The sequence below is a fragment of the Amaranthus tricolor genome, chromosome 16, assembly GCF_026212465.1.
Source record: "Amaranthus tricolor cultivar Red isolate AtriRed21 chromosome 16, ASM2621246v1, whole genome shotgun sequence".
Lineage (NCBI taxonomy): Eukaryota > Viridiplantae > Streptophyta > Magnoliopsida > Caryophyllales > Amaranthaceae > Amaranthus > Amaranthus tricolor.
Window position 1 is genome coordinate 10,111,348 of NC_080062.1, and position 21,329 is coordinate 10,132,676.

A 21,329-nucleotide genomic window follows, 5' to 3' on the forward strand; every position below is an offset into this window, starting at 1 on the left:
GCTCATGGCTCGATTGGATCACCGCTGCCACACCTTGTGCCTGCAATCAAATATTAATTAAGTTAATATTATATTATGAAAGTTCTAGTTGTAACCAACTAAACATGAAAGGATACTTACGAATTGGGTCATCACTGGTGCGGCAGAAGCATACTGGGAGTCTGGGACGCAACTACGAAACCTCGTGGTGCCATCCATCGTCGAGTGATGGAGATGAACCACGACATGTAATTAGCACTGGTAGATGCGCCAGCAGCATCGATCGGTGCACCCTGAGCTAGTAGCTCCAGTATGTGATCCCAAAGGGCAACGTGGCGCCCGTTGATCTCGCTTCAATCCTTAGGAGATTGACCTTTACGAGATGTGAGGTGCAACTCTACCTTAGTGTCGCAAGGTGGTGGGATGCCTAGTACCATCCCGAATTGGAGCATTACGCACTCGAGTAGATGTACTTCGACAATGTTGAAGCATATCCGTGGCACAAAAGCTCTCCACACCCAAGTCTGTATCCCCGAGTGTTGAGGCAAGGCAACATATGTCTCAACAGGATATGGGTTCCAACAAAACTAAAAGTTAATAAGACGTCAGTAAATGACTTTACTTAGGGATAAAACTAAGGGTGTAGAGTGAAGTAGTTACCTGGTCAGCGCGTAAATGATCCAACTGATCCCAATAGAAACCGACGCTTGATCCAATATGAGTCCTAGTGCGCCGGGCAAAAGACCATCTTGATCCGTACGGGAAATCTTGGTCAGGAGTAGGTGGTGGAGCAACAACACTAAGAATATGCTCATACGCCCAAAGCTATGGAATGTTTACATAAGTCAGTAAATGTAATTAATTTGAACATATAAAGAAATAAAAATTTAAACTTAGAATGATCGAGAATAATCAATGGCCCCCGAGATCTCCTTCACATTCTTCCTTGAGGCAGCGCATAGCCTCCTGTATAGATAAGCAAGGGCACCAGACCCCCAACTGTACCCTGCAATACGCTTCCATGGCGCATCAAGTAGCGTCAAGTACAAAATTTGTACTTGACTACTAGTCTTGTTGGTAAACAAGACAGTACCAATCAAATACAAGAGATACGCCTTTGCATATCTCTCAATAGTGCCCTCATCAGCACCCTCAGGCAGGTCCAAGAATGTACGTGCCAGGCAGGTGCACTTCAAATCGCTCCCTCGAACTGCGTCATTAGGGGGTCGCACCCTCAATGAGAAGCCATGTCAGGACTGCTACATCTAATAGGGTGACAGTGGCCTCACTCAAAGGCAGATGAAAGGTGTGCGTCTCTTGACGCCAGCGCAGATGGAAAGATACCCTTATCACCATCCTGCACAATCGCAGTCAATAAGGTATGACGGTACTTACCATACAAGTGTGTACCATCAATGGCGATAAGAGGTTTACAAAACTTAAAGCCCTCTATGCTAGGTCTAAAGGCCAAAAGACACGTTGAAAGGTTCTAATATTAGGACGTACATACACACCCGCGTCATTGTCTTCCTTTAAGAACCACTCAACTACTGTGCCCGGGTTAGATTGTTACAACACTTTCAAAAAGCGTGGAAGAAGAGAATATGAATCCTCCCATGTACCATAAATTGACCATGGGGCTTGTTGCTTAGCACACCATGCTAGCTTGTAAGTGACCTCTATCTCAAATCGATCTTTCACCATCTGTCAAACGACAGACACATTAATCGAAGGGTCTTTGGAAACACAATTTCTAATCACATGGTTGATGATAGAGGACGTCAAGAGAATATGTCCAACTAATACAGTGTCACTACCCAACACACAATTCCCATGCTTTCCATTGTACTTTGAAATAAACTATGAGGTTGAATAAAGATTTAGCCTAGCCCTTAGTTTCCAAGAAAATCCCCTCTTACACTTCAATGATAAAGAAGTTTGGTTAGAAGTCTCTGTTCTATTCTCTACATTCCTATGAATATGATAGACTCTAACAGCTTCCAAGAAAGCTTCCTTACAATAAAATATCATACCCTTTTCAAACTCCCCATCTTTGGTGTAGGTGGTATCATAAACCCAAGTCCTTCAAGAGTTGTCCTCTACATATTCATCCAGAGGTTGACATAGGGCATAAGGTGTAAGAGCAACGATTGTAGGAATGTTGCCTAGGGTCATATCATTAGCTAGGGCATCCTCATCCACGTCCATATCATCCTTAGAAGGATCATCAACAAGCTCATTACTCTCATTACCATCATCCCAAAGTACAAACTCAGTACTTTCTCCTAAATTAACAATCGCATCATTTGAGACTTGAGTTGGAGGGGAATCGGAAGGAGTAGAAGATGGGGAAGAAATAAAGGGATTTTGAGTTTCTTAAGTTAAAATAGGCATAGGCGTAGGAGAAGGATTGAAGTAACATTCACAACTTGATTGCCTAGGGGTACAACTTCTACGTATAACTCTAAAGAGGGAATAGATGTAACCTTTGAATGCACATAGCATCTGTAGAATCATCATCCTCAACAAGAAAAGCTAATAATTGACCACTCATGTCGTATTTAAAACTTAAATTAACAATACTTCGTGTGGTGCTAATTCCAATCTTAGAACATACAAGAAGCTTAAACTCATTCAAATCCATGTTCGAGCTGCATGCACACAATTTACGTTTACCCCCAACATACGTAACCTTGTTACCACTTGTACGAATGGAACCATTCCAAAAACATGTAATAGTCACGCGAAATGATGTCATTTCTACATGAATACATACAAAATCAACTTTATCACCAAGTACATTCACGAATATACATAGTTAATAAACTACACTTACATAACTATTTAACTACATTTACATAAACTAATTAACTAATCAAATAAAATAAATATACTCAATATACAAAACAAATTAACTACATATAATCAATATACAAAACTAAGTCAATATAATCACCAAGTAACTAAGTACATAATTATTAATTCAAATAAGTTGTGATTACATAACTAAGTAAAAAATCCACCAAGTACATTCAATACATAATCCACATCAAAAAACTAAAGTTATTCAACCATAATAAAAAAAAAAAGAACAAATAACTACAAAATAACTAACACATTACCTTAATCAGCTTAAATTGAACTAAATGAGTAGTGATTTAACAAGTAATGCCCTGCATTTGAAACAAATATTGAAGATTACATAAAATCCTAATTTTCGTATAAATAACAATAGAAAACAAAGAAATTTATATCTTAGACAACTCCAAGTATTTGCTAGACCACTTTACTAGTGTTGATTGGGAGAGAGAGGGATTAATTGAAGGTTTGAAGGTGTTTTAACGGAGGAAAAAGGAGGATTAGTCGACTGGGGTTTTAGGGTTTGAAGGTTTGAAGGTGTTTTAATGAAGGAAAATGAAGAAGGAAGGAGGTTCTGCTTAATATAGGCTCGACTCTGTACGCTGTTACTAACAGCAAACAAGGACTGAAGGTCAAAAATAGTCAAAGTCCTTGTTCGCTGCTAGTGATGGCCAACAGACTCTTTGACTATTTTTGACCTCCAGTCCTTATTTGCTGTTACTAACAGCGAATATATCCAAACCACGTGTAATACCCCAGATTTAGCCTGAAAAAGGATTGATAGACTATTGATATCAACAAGGTGCATCTTCTTTTCTAGGAAGCCCATTTGCTAAGAACTCCACAGTTAAGCGTGCTTGGTGGGGAGCAATCTTAGGATGGGTGACCTCCTGGGAAGTGTTCCCGGGTGCGCACGTGTGAGGCCAAAGTGTGCTGGAAAGACTTGTGTTGGTTTGTGGGGTCAGTCTACAGTCTCTATGAGTAGTCACCAGCGGTCCGAGAGGCCGGGGTGTTACACCGCGGCTTTGGGAAAAAACTGCTTACTTTGGGAATTATTTTCAAAAGTTTACTATTATTTGACTTTTTATATTTTTTTGCTTATTTGCCTCAAATTTTCGATCAATTACAACCTTAAAGTAAAGATTACATTACTAAATTATAAGTCATCATTTATATATAATGATCAATTATAACTTATAATCTTAAACGAGTTTATTATTCCACCTTAAAATGATCAATTTTGTTATCATGTATTGTAAAAAATTATAATTGGACCAATTGGGCTACTCTTCTATAAGTAGTCTCACTGCAAGGCGGTCTCTCGCAAAACTTACTGCTTTCAGGAGGTCGCAATATGCTGGATGGATAGGAGGCTTTACTTATTAAGCTTCATACCTCATAATTATAGAACCACAACTAATTAGACCCAATTAAACGGTCAGACATGCAAGTTTCGTATTGAGTCATTTATGATCGAGTTATATTTGAGTTGGATCAACCTTTAGTCGAATCGTTTCTTTTTCAGATTTTACGAGTCAAATTTTCGAAATACAACCCACCAATAGTGGGTCAGTGTTAGATCAAAAATTGACAAAGCCTACTTCTATTCAAGTAAGATCCGAATCATCTTCAAGTTTCCATTCCAGCCTTTTTATCAAGGTTACAAGAATCCAGAAAGCTTTAATTAGATTTGAACATTGGATTGCTCTGAAGGAATTCTATACATAATCTACAAGTACCTACAACCTTGAACTCCTGATAAATACAGTGTACAGATGCAGTACTAACTAAGCTATTCATGTGCAGTGCTTGACTCGATTATCATCGTCACTAGAGATAATATACAACTGCCTTCTGAGATTCGGACCATGGGTATTCAAGAAGAAAATGCTGATTCCATGGCTTGTATGATCGATCCCGTATTAAAACTGAAGTTTCTAAAGCTTTTGCCAGGGCCAGTTTCATCAACAGGACTGGGACCAGTTTCAGCAACATGAGGATCGGATATAGGCTTCGTATGCTGGTTGTCAACCGAGGTTGAGCTGCTTCCCAAAGAACTATTTTTTGCCTTCCAAACACTGAAGCCTAAGCAAAACACATGAAGTTGTATCAGAAACATTAAGCAGACCAAAAAAATCTCACAAAAAGGAGTGTTAACAAGTATAATTTACATATAGTTTCTGAACAGAACAGGCATTAGGTAGTAATTTTTAGAAGCGACAGTGAAGTAGTAGACATCGAGAATTTCTTTTATATATCTCAACTGTCCTCAGGGTGATTAGCTAAATATTCCAAATTAGACCAGGGGCCTGGGCTTCTTTCGTGTATGAGAGAATATATCAAATTTGACATCTTCCATCTTTCAATAATTTTTTTCGCATTAAGGAATCTTTTGTTTCAAGATAGCATAGAAGACTAACAGAATGAGTTGTTTGATTACAATCATAATGAAGTGCTTTGTATGCTGACGAGTATCCATATGGATTCAGTCACAACCCATTCCCCTTTATAAGGTGAAAATATCAAAGAGCGATTTTTTAGACCATGCATTTCACCTGAAATCAAGTCATTTAAACTGAATTTATTATTTTATGGTTCAATCTGATCTCATTTGTCGAGTCCGGTCCATTTCGTAATGAATTTTTCTGGGCAGGTCTGATTATAGTGTGATTCATTCTGTAAAATATTCGAAATAAGGAGTTATTGAGAATCCATTTGTGGTTACACTAAAATCAGAGATGACAAAACAAGAAAGCCACTCATTAGCTATCACGAGGCTTAACATCCCAACAACCCTTCCAAAATTTTCTCATGATGAGATGAGAGATGCCAAAGCTATAGTAGTGCAGTCGATAGTTTTAATGCATAAACCCAGCAGAAGAATTGGACTGCCGAAAACTCTCTTATGGGTCTGTACTGGGCTCTTACTATCCTTCACATGCACTATGAGGAATATAGAGATGCATAAAGCAGCAAATGGACCAGGCACTCCAGCATGAGTAGACCGAGACAAGGCACTACTCATCAGTCTCAGATTTTCGACCATGAAGTCCAAAAAATGAGAAAGGATTGACGGAAACATTGTCAGGCAGAAAAAGTGAAATTGTTGTATTCATCCATCATTTGTACCCTATTTCTTACGGCACCCATTTTTCCCTTTAATCCCAAGCATGTAACTCTTAAGGTGTTACATCAATTATATTTAAGCGCCTCAACTTATTTTAACAGCCAGCTTCCAAGAATTCTAAACTTGCATCAAAAGTCGGGGTGCAATGGCCTTGTGAAAATATAAAAAGGGGTAATTCTAAAAACAAAAAATGGGTGCATTTTCGTAGGGGTTACACTTTTATTTTCAATTTGCGGTTTGGTAATGGATAACACACACTGGCACATTTTCTTTAAAAACAGAAAAGGGAATATACTCATCTTCAACTTTCAGTTCAGTATTGAATTATAAATACACAAACATAGTGAGTGTGTGTGTGTGTGAGAGAGAGAGAGAGTTGAACATCGAACCACATCCTATGAACTGGTCCATCAATCAGTTCCCAACAAATAACTAAATCTCCAGATCCTACAAACCCTTCTACACACCATTCCATGCACCTGTTTGCATCACCTAATCCCGATTGTCTTCTATGTACATTGATGAGTAAAACAGCAAGAAAGCCAAGAATGAGAATAAATAATCACCTCTATGAGAAGAGTCCGATTTTGAAGCAACAGGAGGAGCATGTTTTGAAATCCATGATTTTAATGACCTGAAATGAATATAAATCCACTGAACAAAGGGCACACATGATAAATAGGATGAGAATAGAAAGACAAAAAAAAAACTCACTTCAAAAATGGAGCAACCATGTAAAGCTTAAGTCCCGTGACACTATGTGATATCACATCATCACTTGCAGGCTGGAGATCATTCAGTCGTTGCCAAGCAATTTCCTGGAGTAAATAATATTAATTGTAGTCAGTGAGATTTTGGCATTAAATTCCATCAAAATATATAAACCAAAGCAACTCTTGTGCAAGATCGATGACTTTTCCAATTTATTAGTAGTCTTGGCAAATAATCCACATACATAAGGGTAACTTTCAAGGGATATGGAGAGGATTACGGCAGCTGAGAGTATTAGTGTAATACCCCAGATTTAGCTTAAAAAAGGGATTGATAGACTACTCATATCAACAAGGTGCATCTTCTTTTCATGGGAGCTCATTTGCTAAGAACTCCACAGTTAAGCATGCTTGGTGTGGAGCAATCTTAGGATGGGTGACCTCCTGGGAAGTTTTCCTGGGTGCGCACGAGTGAGGCCAAAGTGCGCTGGAAAGACTTGTGTTGGTTTGTGGGGCTAGTCTACAGTCTTCATGAGTAGTCACTGGTGGTCCGTTGGGGCGGGGTGTTACAATTAGAATGTCACAAACTAAAAAAATCCAAAGAGCCACATTGTACCCACTACTACTATCACTGTATTACACCAAAAATTCCGAGAATTTCAGAAGATAAGCTATAAAAATGTTCGATGAATCATAGACTTCCTCAAATGTCTACTAACCATTATATAAGTATATTCTATTTGATAATCCTAAAGGAAGCATCACACAAATATATGTCTAAGTACCAGAATTATCAAACTAGAACTTCAATTGCAAGCTTCTAGGATGCAGAATCCCCTAAGCATCATTAGCTTCCAAGAGATTGAAACAAAAGAAAAAGGTTTAAGATGTATCATCAACAACTCACCAATAATATAGACCAAAAGCCTCTACTCAAAGGAACACTAGGAAAAGAGAGAAACTAAAGAATAAGAAAATGAATCACTATGAGGTGGATGGACAGTAAAACAATCATGCGATGTCATGATCTATGTCAGAAAAAAGCACATTACACACTTCATTGTTCAGATAACTACAAAAAAAATAATTTAGGAAAAATTACTCACAATAATCCAATATTTTCTTGATTTTTCTACAATAATCTCAATGATTAACCACAAATAATCCCTAATATGTTGTCATGTTTCTGTGATATTGTTGGTATTTTTTAACTAGTTGTAGAAGGTTACATTTTTACAATTGCATATTATCTTCTACCACTCCCATCATCTTTATTTCTCCTTCGATAAAACCTGATTCTTCAACCTTCTCCACTAAAAATTACGTAGCTTTGAAAGATTCTTCTCCCATTTAATTTTTTTTTCTCCATGAAAAATACTAACACCTCCAATTTATCAAAAGCATAATATTTTATTCACTCTTTCTAGTATTTTCTTGGAGATTATCGAAAAATGAAATTTCTAAAATTTGAGTAGAAACTTTGACATGTAGAAACCTGCTGACGTTTATAATTAGGGGACAAAGTAATTGATTTACCTTAAGAAAATTGTAAGACGCTAGTTTCTACGAAATTTAGCCAATTGAGTTTCAATTTTTCTATAGCAAGAAGAAGAAAAAGAGATAGTTGCTTTGATCATACAAATATGGCTAAACTCTTAAAAAATAGTTGCTTTGAGTTGCAATTGAGAATGAGAATTTGTTGTTCTAGCATGTATGTATTGGTTATAAGTCGCTTGAGTGCATTCTTAGCTAACACCTTCTAAAGTTGGGATTATTCCTGATTAATCAAAAGATAGGATTATTGTAGAAAAATTGACGAAAGGTTGGCTTATTCTGGGAAATTTTTCCAATAACTTATCCCTCAAACGTCTACTATAATGTGTACGTTCACAGAATGTGAATGACTTCCACATAGGCAATTATTCCACCACTACAACAATGATAAAGCCTACATAAACTAAAACAAATCAATATGTGATTGGTTGTACCAATATGTGAATTCTCCATTGGACCATAACTTACACTATATGTAAGTGAAGAAAATCAATTCGTCCACACATATTCTTCTTCTCCATATATTTCCATCCTCAAATCATTATTCACTCTTGTCATCTAAGTCATCATTATCCACATTTCTTCCTCTAAGATCCCTAAAATTCTAAACTTTCATTTTCATAATAAATGAAGTTCTTTGTACTTGACCGAATCATTCTCGATAGAGCCAAAGATAAAATTTTGTTGATTTTGGATTACAATGGACTTTAGATAATGGTTTATTAAATCATATTTTCTTCTTAATCATATGAAGTTGCAAATGATATTTGAAATCAAAGGTCAATCAACTACCTCTTTATCAATAGAAAAGTAAGGTTGCATATATCAGAACCCCTAAACTCCGCCTAGGTGGGATCCACTTAAGGCATGCTTAGATTGGGATTTAATATTCAAGGGGGGAAATAAAGTCAAACTAGTGAAATAAAAGCAAATTGAGATGCATTTGAAGTAGGTGAGATAGTTGTAAAGACGTTAAAATAAGCATGAAATAAAAATAATGAAGGGAAAAGAAGATGATTTCCCCTATTATGGAGGTAATACATTCCCCCATCCTCCCCTAGGGTAAATATTTACCCCATAAAATTGAGAGCTCCCTTCTTTTTACATTATATTGCAACCATTCTCCCACCTCTACAACAATCAAATTTCACTAATTTCTCATTTAACAACTACGTTTTCTTACTTTGACTTTTTTACCCCTAAGTATTTACACCCAATCCAAGCATGCCCTTAGTGGAATAAGAGTAATACAATGTTGCTTGCACACCAAACCAATGCAAACAATTATCTTTGATCTTGTCTTGAAGAACTGAACTCGGCAATTTCTTATGTCCTCATTCGGATTCATCCTTAAATTCTACCCTTAAGGATGGGCCCTCTCATTCATCTTAGCATATACATATCAACAAATTCCGTCTTCCAATTATAATAATGTCTAAAATTCCAACATTTTGACACATATAGTAGGTTTAATATAGAATTTTTCCTTTAATCTTAGTATGACAGCCATGTCTCTCCATTTCAACCACCTAAAGTAATTCATGTGATGTAAATTTGATCCCAATATCTCCGTCACTCTGAAACGAAATTAATCTTTTCAATATAATCGTTTTTCGATAATTGCAACAATAGAAGGGGAAAGTGAAAATAGTTAGAAATTTAAATTCTTTATAAAACGATTCTTTTAACCTTAAACAAAAAGGTTTAAAAGCTAAGCTTATTAAACCAATAACGTTGAACAAGCTAAAAGAAGGATTTCAATTCAACTTCATTGATAAGCCCCTTATTAAAAAACAAGAAGTAAAACGAATAAGAAAAAAACGAAAGAAATATATGCGTTTATAATATACAAGGTCCAAAACAAATCAAAGATTATCTCATAATATAATAAAAAGTTAAGTCATACGCATTGTCCTACTTATTAGGCAAAAAACAAATCCTACAACAACTCTTGTATGAGACTATCTCACCATGAAAGGGACCTATAATTATTTCATTTCTTTGCTATCTCTTAAAGATCATAAGTGATCACTTTCAAGTTATAAGTGATTACTTTAAAACTCCACTTTAAGGTCATAATTGGTCATGATCACTTTAACGTTACAAGTGAGACAATAAATATAAATTGGGTCAATTTCATAGAGATGATCTCACAGTGAGATTGTCTCATTTGAGAAATTTTCAAAACCTTATGCTTCTAGTTGAGGTTTGTACTTATTAGGATCAAAAGTAAAACCTTATGCTCCTAATTTAGGTTTGTTCTCTTAGACTTAAAAGCGATTAAAGAAAATTACATGCCATTGCAATTGCGGTTTCCACCTCGTAGTGTACGAGACGACTATTTTCGTGGAAATTAAAATGGTTAACTTGAAAATACATTCATTTTAATATAGTGATTCAAGTTTTCTAGAACATATATTTTAAATAAAGTTTATATTAGACCTTTTAGAACCTAATACATAAAAAAATATTTTAATGGCTAATACGTAAGTAACAGATTATTATAGTTGTAACTTTATGATTTTCTATCAGAGCGTACATAGCGGGTTCTGCACAACGTTGAAAACAAAAGCCATTACAAGCTATGTTATGGGGAGACATCACTCCTAAGAGTGTTCGTTTCAAGGGACTTTGGGGGTGGCCTTTGCGACTTTAGAGTTAGGGTGAAAATTGAAAACAATTCTTGTTTATTTGGGGATAGAATGAAACTTGAGAACCTCTTAGTATCATGAAAAATGTCCTAGGGAAGAACTTGAGACTTGTGTTTATATGTATAGGTTATTTCACCTTTAATAAAACAAGGACATATTTGTTACTTTCTTCTATAATTTCTATGTATTCACATCTATTATCGAACAAAGACATGACATGAAATATTCCAAGTCTTAATTATCTATTTTTAATCAAGTCCCACTTAAATATCCAAAAGATTAAAAACTTGAAGATTAGGGGGTGGAGGGAAGGAGGCATGACATTTTTCAGAGGTGCCAGGAGAGCAAGAATTTTCCCTGCAAAAGCATGAAAATAAATTGACTCAAACATAAAAGGAGAAAAGAAATCCTACACTGATCTCCTTTTTAGTAAGAGGAGCAAAGGCAGTGTCATCAGTAACACCAGCAATTATATAAAGGCGCACACGCTGCTGCCCAAATATCACTTCAATGTACTCTTCTTTGGAAAGAAGTCCAGACACATCAAATCCCGTTTCCTCCAGAACCTGTAGCCAACACAGAAATATTGAACCATGAAACCACAATCCACTCAACCACACATCAAAACAAGAAAAGAATGACACAATCCACCTTCCCCTTCAAAAATAGAAAAATCCATTTCTGCTTTATGTATCCTCTATTATTGGTTCCTCTTTTAAATTCGTTTTTTATTTCCATTATTCCGAGAGAAGATGCAAGGAAGATATGTAACAATCAAATGAAGAAACCATAAGAGCAGTTACTCATCACAAAATTCATTTTTCTTCAAATGCCATGTGGAATAAGTGAAGATCCCAAAGCTTAAAAAAATTTCTCGTTCATTATGGAAGAGCATGTTCTAAATAGAATCAAAATCTAACATATAAAAAAATGATAATAAAAATGAAATTCCCTCGGACAAGAACTACAATTCACCATTTTAATGTTTTGAATCCCACTTATGCAACAAGGGCCACATAACCTAAAATTGAGCACACAAACATATTAGTGCAGTACCTGGGCAATAAAAAAACATATCCCAAGTACATTAGAGGATACGAGCTTGAAGAACAGGGATAAAACTTTTAAGCAGCCAAAGTGTTCATCATAGATCGTATATTCTCAACAAAACACATATCACGAATTCTGTCACAGTTGTCATCAAACAATGATTTTTGAATCTATATATTTCAATAATATCACCCAAAAATTTACTTATTCCCTTTAAGTTTTTTGACATTAATTTTTTTAAAATATTTTCTACTAAGTTCACATGGTAAAATTTTGCAAAGATAATTTTCATGAACTTGTACATATATTTCTTAAAAAAAACCCTTTATTATAAAATAATTCTGAAACTCGAAATTTTTTCAAAAACAAAAAATAATAAAAAAAATTTAGTGGAATTCATTATTCAAATATATAGTGAATTGAAAATTGGCTCTTGTCTCGGTTGGAGCAAGTAATGCTTTTCCCAAGCAAGATCCTGAGTTCGATTATCACCTAGCCCTCCCCTTCCCTCAGCTTACCCTGTAAATCAAACAAAAATTATATATAGTGAATGTGCATAATTTTCTGTAATAAAAAGATTAAAAAGTCAAGCGCTACCCCAAAAATGCTACGGATACTCCAAATTTTAGATGAACCGGTCAGCATATCACCGGTTTTTCAAACTAATGAATTGATCAATATTACTAGTTTTCAAAACCATTGCATATAGACCAATACGAGATGGCTCGGCGAATTTTTCGCACAATAATTGTGACTTTAGGATTAAATTGGGCGAAATTATTTAATCAAGGAAAGCTAGGGAGGTTTTGAAATTGTAGAATTACATCATGACTTAAAAAAACACACAAGAATAACTCAAGAAAAGATCCTGGAGTAGATTTTGACTAATGGCAATTCAAAACAGGATCAAAGTAACAAGATTGAAATTTAAAATTGCATTATTATTTTTCACAACTAAGAGATTCAACTCCATAGAATTAGAATATTAATTAATTAGGATAATCCACATCTAATGCAAAAGGAAAAATAAGAAAAGAAAAAAAGAAAGACGTACTTCTCTCACGGCACATGCATGATCCTCCTCATCCTTACTCTTTTTTCCTCGTGGAAAACTCCAGCTGGTTCCTTTCCACCCTTTAACCAAAATGCACTACGGAAGCAATAATGCACTTGTTAAATTTACATATAATACAAAAAGAGCCAAGTGCAAGACAAATATTACAAGACAAAAAGGGATGGTTAGGCTTCACTTATATTAGTATCACAGTGTTAATAAGAGAAAATACATTGATCTATCATAAAATAAGCAACAATCTCTAGAAACTTGCAACTTACACCACCATACCACGCAATGACACAACACTTATGAAAGGTAATCTGTAATCATAAGACAAGAAGTCTTGTCATACAGGTGATAGCACATTATCAGAGTACCAAGTACCAACAATCAATTAATAAAGTACCTTGGTAGCTTACATAAGGATGTAATTCCAAAGTTGATCAATTTTTCATTATTACAAGTAGATTATTTACCGTGAACAATTGATTGAAAAATTATACCCCCTCTATGCCTCTCTCATATTGCACCTATTGCAATATGTTTGGATTTTAGAGGAAAGCAGAGTTGAGTTGGAGAATAAAACAAAAACAAGTGAACGATAGAAATGATTGGTTAAGATTGAATATAATAAGTTTGTGGATGAAACTAAAAGAAAAAATAGGACCATTTCTGAAAAAGGGTGCAAAATCAGTGAGACAAACTAAAATGAAAAGTGGTGTAAATTAAAAGGGACAGAGGGAGTATATTACATTTACAACTCATTGTAGTACATCACATTTGTGGTTAATATAGGAATTATTGAGAATACTATAGTAATTATCTAGTAAGCAATTAGCTTGGAAATAAGCTAGTAGTGAAAAGTAGTATAGACAGAGGAGGAGGAGGAGGAGGAGGAAAGAGAAAGGATATCACAAAATATCTTGTATTGAGTTCCTAACTCACTTAGAAGAGTGCAAGCCTTCCAAAAGTTTAGAAACACTATCTCGTTTATGGTATCATTTAGTTTACATCAACACAGTTTCATTAACATAAATTTGCTATTACATTAAAAATTCTATCTGTTATTCTGCTGCTACTATCACATTCTACATTGCTACACCAAAACTACAGCAAATCCTTATCAAATAACAACCATGACACTTCAGTGTTCAGTCTATCATACCCAACATTTAAAACAATATTTGAGTGAGAAATATATTAAATTTAGATAATGTACCAAGGGCACGTCACTCATAGGCATGAGGACATAAAATTTAAGTTACAACCACTCAATGCCAAATAACACCCAAAGATGAGCCAATTATTTCAAATAAAGTCATTTAATTTTAAATAAGGTATAATAATTGATAAGCTCCAGTAAGCCATATAGGAATAAACCAAAATCGCCACCCAAAGACGAGCCTTAAAATTATGCTTGTCAAGCAACTTAGCCACTCTATACGTACAAGGCTAAAAAAAATAAGCGTATTCTAGGAACTGTATTGTTAATATGTTATTTTAAAAGCTTATGGAAGAGCACATTAACAATTAGTTACAAGGAAGAAAATAAAAAGAAAGAAGCGAACTATGGTATATGGTACAACAAAAAAATCAAGATTATCAAAAGCTAAAACAAGGGAGCTATAAATATGGTATCTTTTAAGCATAATGCGAATGACATATCAAGGACATTACCCTTTCATAAGTTTGGTCCAAAATGATTGCTCCAGTGACGGGAACCCGAACTTTGTATGACTTGAAGTCCTTGAATATATCATCAATGTGTGGAACATAGGGTTTCAATACCTCGCAACTGTTAAACACTAGAGAATTTTAAGGAAAAGAAACCAGCACAACTAAAGAAAACCCTCTACCCTTAAAAAATAAAAAAATAAAAAGAATACTATTGAAGTTTTGTTCAATTTACTTAAATCTCGAAACTGATATATACAACAAGCAAGTCTCCAATCATAAGTAAGAAATGTCATAATATTCATGCATAGAACATCCAGAATTATGCAAACATGCAGTGAATAAGATAAACATTTGCATAATGAGCACAAAGATTAAATAATTTAAGGATACTTAAAGAAGTAAATTCCTTAAGGGAAAACGATTTCAAAGATGGATTCTTCTCAACTGTATTATCCTCATAGAACCAATGCGCGTACTCAACCAAAAACAAGATTCTCTCAAATGATTGTTGATCTTCCTTTGGAACATTCAAGACAAAGCGACTGCACAAAAAATAAAAGGATATGAGATGAGAAATAAGGCAAGAAGTGTAGACACTGAAAAGAAAACTAAAATGATGATTAACAACCAGGTAATAGTGTATATACGGAGATATTAAAAACAATATTCTCCATACTACGATAGGGTTTAAATATCACGATCTTAGACTTTTTCATTAAAAATGATTCAAGCACAAATGGCAAGTAATCATAAATAATTATTCTATCCACCGTAAATAATCATCAATCAGAGTGTTGAATTTTCACAATATAATGCATTTCCCTATAGTTCATAACAAATAAAGAAATTTATATTTGCAACAATTGATTCCTTATTTCACAAACTAGAAATCAATATAACTTAATAACAAGGTGTTGCTCTCAAACTGTCACATGCAAGTAGCTAGGTAGATACAACAATTATATAGAGATTTTGTACCCTAATACACATTTGAAATTCAGGAGCTGAAATTATCATGGAACCACTTCCAATGACATCTTGAGCTCCAAGAACTATCAAATGCTACAACTTTTAGTTAGAAAACGCTAAATTTATATATGCAACTTAAGTACAACGTAACATGAAATTAACTAGAGTTTTACATTTAGATCATCATCATACCATGTATATCCTACTCACAGAGAGTTTTACATCTATACATAAAATCTAATTATCTGAAGGTTTAGTGAATTTTTCTTAATCTCTCAGCTAGGATCATCAAACAATTCCATGCTTTCCTGAACTACTCAATGAGCCACGAGGTAACCCTTCACTAACAATAAGACGAGTCTCCCTCTTCCACTGAATCAAATATTGAGCAAAGTTAGCAAGTCTTATGCATGCCCTTTAATTGATGAAACAAAATTAAGGAAGAGTGTTGGAAATAGGTGAACAACCATTTGCTCCTAATTCAAAAGACTATATCCTTCCTATGCATATTGCAAAAATATAGACAGCAGCACAACTACATTGTAAAGATATTCAAAATAATTTCGACCATAATAAAGGTTGTGATAAGCGTAAAACTATCCGCATTGATCGCATAAGCAGGTTCATAACTACTCTAATAAGTAACTAGATGTTGCAATACTTCGAGCCGCAATATTATTGCTTAACATTTGTTGTTTTCAACATTCTTTTTGAGCTAAGATAAGAAAGGATCAATTTCTACCTCACTTTGCAAATCCTCCCAATAATTTCCAACAATCATTATGCCCAAATTTTGCACATGTTAGTTGGGTTGTTTATACTAGGATGGTACATGCTTTTAAAGTTCAAACCTTGGATGAGCGAAAATAAGAAAACACCTCCCATGGAAAAGTTGTTTCCATTATAGTACAACAAACACTAGCAGTCCAGCTCAACAAAAATGTCCCTCAAATGACCAATTCAAGGGCTGGTTCAAGAAGGGGTCAGTTTAAGTTCAGCTGCACCTACCATATATTGTTTGTTGTAGATTAAAATATCAGAAAGAAAAAACTTACAAATTTTTAATACAACCTTTCCCAATCCCCTCGTTCAATCCTTTAGGTTTCACACCTTTCAGGCTCTATTTGGACGCACACCTTCTTCTTCCTCTTTCCTTCTTTATTCCTCACCTATTCTTCCAAATCTTTTCTCCTCCATTGTATCACATTTAAGTTCCCCATGCGGAGTTCCATTTTCCCCAGCTATCACAATTTGTGCCACCCCAAAAATCAAAGTGACAATGCACGAAAGTTGCTTATCAACAAGGCTTGCATCGAGGTCTTTGGTGTGTGATAATGATGAGATTAAATCCTTTGTTTTACCATAGTTGATGCAGTCCTCGTCTTCGACAACAACTTCTTTGTGGCTTCCTGTGACTATCATTTGCTCTTTTTTCCCTCCATTGTTTTATGGATTTGGTGAGAAACCCCCAAAATAAACAAAGAAGTTGCAATTAGACAAACAGGTACCATACTCATCATTTTTATCGAAACTACTTTCTTTTTTCGTGCTTGGTAAATTTTGATTTTTTGTTATCATTTTGATGTTTGAAAATCAAGTAAATTGGATCTTTTTAGATCGTTCATGATCGGATCTATACATGGCCGACTCTAAACCGATTCACGATCTTGTTGCGTGTAGTTTTTTCATTCTTCAATTTTTGAAATTGATGTAAACTGATTTTCTAGGGGCTGAATTTGGACCGATATCATCCATCTCAAAATCATATTTATTTGGTCTCAAGATAGTGTAATATTGGTCTACATTTTGTCCACGTCTAACCAAACTATCACTATGAGTTCCTTCTTTATATCACTTGGTCTAGTTTTAGATCCACCACCTTGCTCTAATAAAAATTGTGGTGGTGATCCCGCATGAAAATTGCGACAAACCATATGCACAAGCATGAGCTTGCAAGGGAAAGTGTAAACAATTTACTATAATTCCATGGTGGGAAATCAAAGAAAATTATATTGACCACTCAATGCTACGGGTCCCTAATTTACCAAAATTACACCATGTCCACTCAACCAAACCAAGCACCGACAAACCCATCTCTTTATCCCTCATCATCTTTGTTGGATCTCCATCAATACCATTTGATTGACAACTTCAAAATGGAAAATACCATATGGAAATGCTTGTCTCTTACCTTCAACTCTGAATAAGATCTATCTTTTGAGCAAGAGGTAAAGGCATTTTTGAAACAAAAATTGAAGTCTAGGTCGCAGTAAGCTCAAAAATATAACAACTAAATCTTCTACAAGTGAAAAGATTTGGAAGAAAAATATTATTTCCCTTCCTTTCCACTTAGCTCCTTAACAAACCAGAGAACTTCCCTCGTAATTACCTCCCTATCCTTTTCCTTCCAACCTTCCCTTCCCCTCTTTTCTTCAACTTCCTAAATCATTATCTAAACCTAGCATTAGGATTTCCAAGCCTAAATTTTATAGTACAGCTGCTATGAATACGAATAACAAAAAATATAAAAACTCTGATCTTCATAAACATGATAATAACTTGGCAGATCAGAAACCAAATTCAAATAATCAAAAACATTATCTGAATGGAAAAGAAAAATAAAATGGTAAACAATATTCATTTGAGATAAAAGAGCAAATATTTACAAGAGTTACGATCAATTACCCATGTAAAACTCAAATTGTACTATACAGCTATAAATAACACAATTGAAATTACAACAAAAAATGTTTTACAACACTTTATTAGATTCAACTGAAAGTAAGAAGAGTTTTGATTAGAGTAATTTCAATTCAGTAGAATACTCCGAATCGAAGACGGAACACGCTAAACAAGGTAAAAAATTTCACGGAAATTAGGGAGAGATAAAGAAGAAGAAGAAGAAGAAGAAGAAGAAGAAGAAGAAGAAGAAGAAGAAGAAGATGATGATGATGAAACCTGCAGAGATCATCGAGAAGCTCTTGAGGAGGAAGGCCGTTCTTCAATGGAGCACTTGAACATCTATGAAGCCCTGACATCATTCCCTGTCAAGCTGTCACCTGTGTTTCCGAGAGGTGCTCAAAAGCTAATTTGCCGGGCATTTACCTTTTTTTTTAATTTTGTTTTATGGATTATTTGCTGTTAAAGATATACCTTTGACTTGTAAATAATTCAATCTTTAAATTATTTTTTACTAATTCAACATTTGCCTCTAGTTCGCTGTGAATAATTCAATCTTTATTTTAATTTGCTAGCAACATACCTTGTTATTACTTATTATTAGTAATACGGTATGTTGTGGGAAAATTTATCACAAAGGCTGGATTATTAGAAAATAATCCAAAAGTGGAATTATTCATAGCGAATGAGTGAAAGGTTAAATTATTAATTCAATTTTTCCAAAAAAAAAATAACATTCACTTCTTTGCTTTTTAAACATTTTACTTTTTAAAGGTTTAAACTTTATATCCCATTAACTTTTAAAGTTTCTATGACCTATTACCGAATAATTTTAAAATTGTTTGTTTCTTCTCTAATGTTTGATTATGACTATAATTTCATCTGTGACATTATTTCCTTCAAGGAACTCTCATCTTCATCGAGCGATAACTCTAACTACTCTAGTTTTCCATCAAATTGAAGATTTCACTCACTAATTTTTCTGCAGTGAAAAGAGACTCTTTATCTGATTAGCCATAGAAGATAAATTTCGATCCTCTTCTTTTCCTTGTTTGTTTATGATTTTATTTCCAAATCTGTATAAATCAATCATTTTTTTTTGAATTTGACTATTATTTAACGTGTTTGATTGTTGATTTTGTTGATTATGGATAATAATGTGACATTTCATCATTGGTATGTGATAAATTTGTAGAAGAAAAACAAGGGGTTGCTTATCTTGATAATGGGTAGATTATTTCCTTTTGATATTGTTTCAATTATGTAATGCATTTGGCTGAGAAATACATTAACAACAAACTGATAGAGGGGTTAAATTACTTGGTTCCTAGAATATTTATGAAAGAGGGATTAAGAAAAGTTAGTGGAGACCGAAGAAGAAGATGCTTTGCAAATGCGTCAAACTGATGTTGTTCATAGGGGGGGATAGATGTGTACATTTTATCTAAAATTTCATTTTTTTTGTCCCTTTATCTACATTAGGCAACCCAATTAAGGAATCCATGCCAACTGTAGAAGTCAAACCAGTTTCACAAAAGTTGACTGTAAGAAGAGGATCGCAAAATGGTCGTTCAAGTTAAGAAAACAACATCTCAAAGCGTAGATTGGTTATTGCATGTGGACATCACCATTGATTTCTGGTTATTAAATGAACCCATTAGTGACTACCAACTGATAACGCATCCAACTCCCTTAATAAAGAAACACACCAGCTTACACCTTTAGATATATGCAAAAATCCTTTACACACAGTAAAGGAAAGGAAAGAACATTGTAGATATGTAAAGGGGGATGATTTGAGTTTAGCTGATGAATCTTATGTAGGTAGTACTGAGGGTAAAGAAGGTAGTGAGGATGTTCAGTTGATAGATAAGGATATTCTAGTGTTTTTACATGAAAATGAATTTTTTAATGGTGAAGATGTTGTTGAAGAGTCACGTGATGAAGAATTTGTGGATGAAAGGAAAAGAGTTATGGGGGCTTGTTCAAGGTTGCATCAGACTTGTTAATAAGCTCAAAAAGAAGTTGTAAAAGGGTTTTTAAGTAGTCAATCAAAGGCTACAGGGCAGGTGCACGAAGTTCATCAAACTATTACCTCTGAGATATGAGGATAGTGAAGAAGAGCAAGATACTCCTCCTAACATAGATGTAGGTGAAACACATGGCATAAGAAAGAAAAGGAGGGCTTTTTAGATTGAGAAGATATATTTCAAAACATTCAAATGGATTGTTGGATAAAGGTTCAGTAATAGATGATTCTTAAAGAACACTATAGCTAAGTATGCTATTTTGCAAGGTAGAAATTGTAACATTTAGGTAATGTTGAGTATCAGTAAACTTCGGGGACGAAATTTATTACAAGTTGGGTAGAATGTAACATTTGAAAAAAAAAAATATTATTTTTGAAATCGGGAAGTAAAACAATAGTTAATGAACACAGATTATTTGGGTCAAATATAGATAGAACCTTTTAATATCCTTTTATAAATCTTTTTTTACCAAGTATTATTTTATTCGTTTTGGATGCCTTAACAAAAACATTACTTCCTCTGTTCTGTATTACATGCTACATTAGCATGGGCACAAATATTAAGGATTCTGATCACCTACAATGTAGGTTACTGTTCACTTTACAGGATATTAATATTTTATTGTTGTTAATGTTAAAAGAAAAAGGAAAAATAGATTAGATAAGAAACATAATTTTAGATTAAGTTAGAATTCAGTTTCATTTCCCCCCAAAAAAAGATTTTCCCAACCAAATATTAGAATTCCCTCCAATATTACAAATTTTCAGCAAAAATAAAAATTTATACACAAAAGTCAACATTAATTTTTCAACACATTTGATCTGTCTATAAATAGATCAAACTGTGTATGAAACCAAATCAACACTTCTTCATTTCATTTTCTTCATTTGCTGTCCTCCCCTTTTAAATTGTTCATAAGCATTTGGATCCAATCCTATTTCTTTCATCAATTCTACAAAACCAACAACAAGCAATCAAAAATAGCAA

General features: G+C 34.3%; 2 protein-coding genes across 2 annotated transcripts; both read right to left on the reverse strand.

The window, feature by feature from the left end:
- Positions 1–332: 332 nt before the first annotated feature.
- LOC130802524 (serine/threonine-protein phosphatase 7 long form homolog) lies at positions 333–2,010 on the reverse strand. The gene is made up of 7 exons (XM_057666538.1): positions 1,948–2,010; positions 1,741–1,839; positions 1,558–1,683; positions 1,269–1,336; positions 918–1,212; positions 640–804; positions 333–566 (listed from the first exon to the last, which is right to left on the reverse strand). Exons 1-7 carry the CDS (start codon positions 2,008–2,010, stop codon positions 333–335), a joined length of 1,050 nt encoding a protein of 349 aa, XP_057522521.1.
- A 2,507-nt stretch (positions 2,011–4,517) lies between these two features.
- On the reverse strand, positions 4,518–18,750 carry LOC130802664 (mRNA-decapping enzyme subunit 2-like). The gene is made up of 8 exons (XM_057666673.1): positions 18,592–18,750; positions 15,055–15,206; positions 14,665–14,792; positions 12,985–13,080; positions 11,294–11,446; positions 6,680–6,783; positions 6,532–6,599; positions 4,518–4,923 (listed from the first exon to the last, which is right to left on the reverse strand). Exons 1-8 carry the CDS (start codon positions 18,672–18,674, stop codon positions 4,715–4,717), a joined length of 993 nt encoding a protein of 330 aa, XP_057522656.1. The 5' UTR covers positions 18,675–18,750; the 3' UTR covers positions 4,518–4,714.
- Between the last annotated feature and the right edge of the window lie 2,579 nt (positions 18,751–21,329).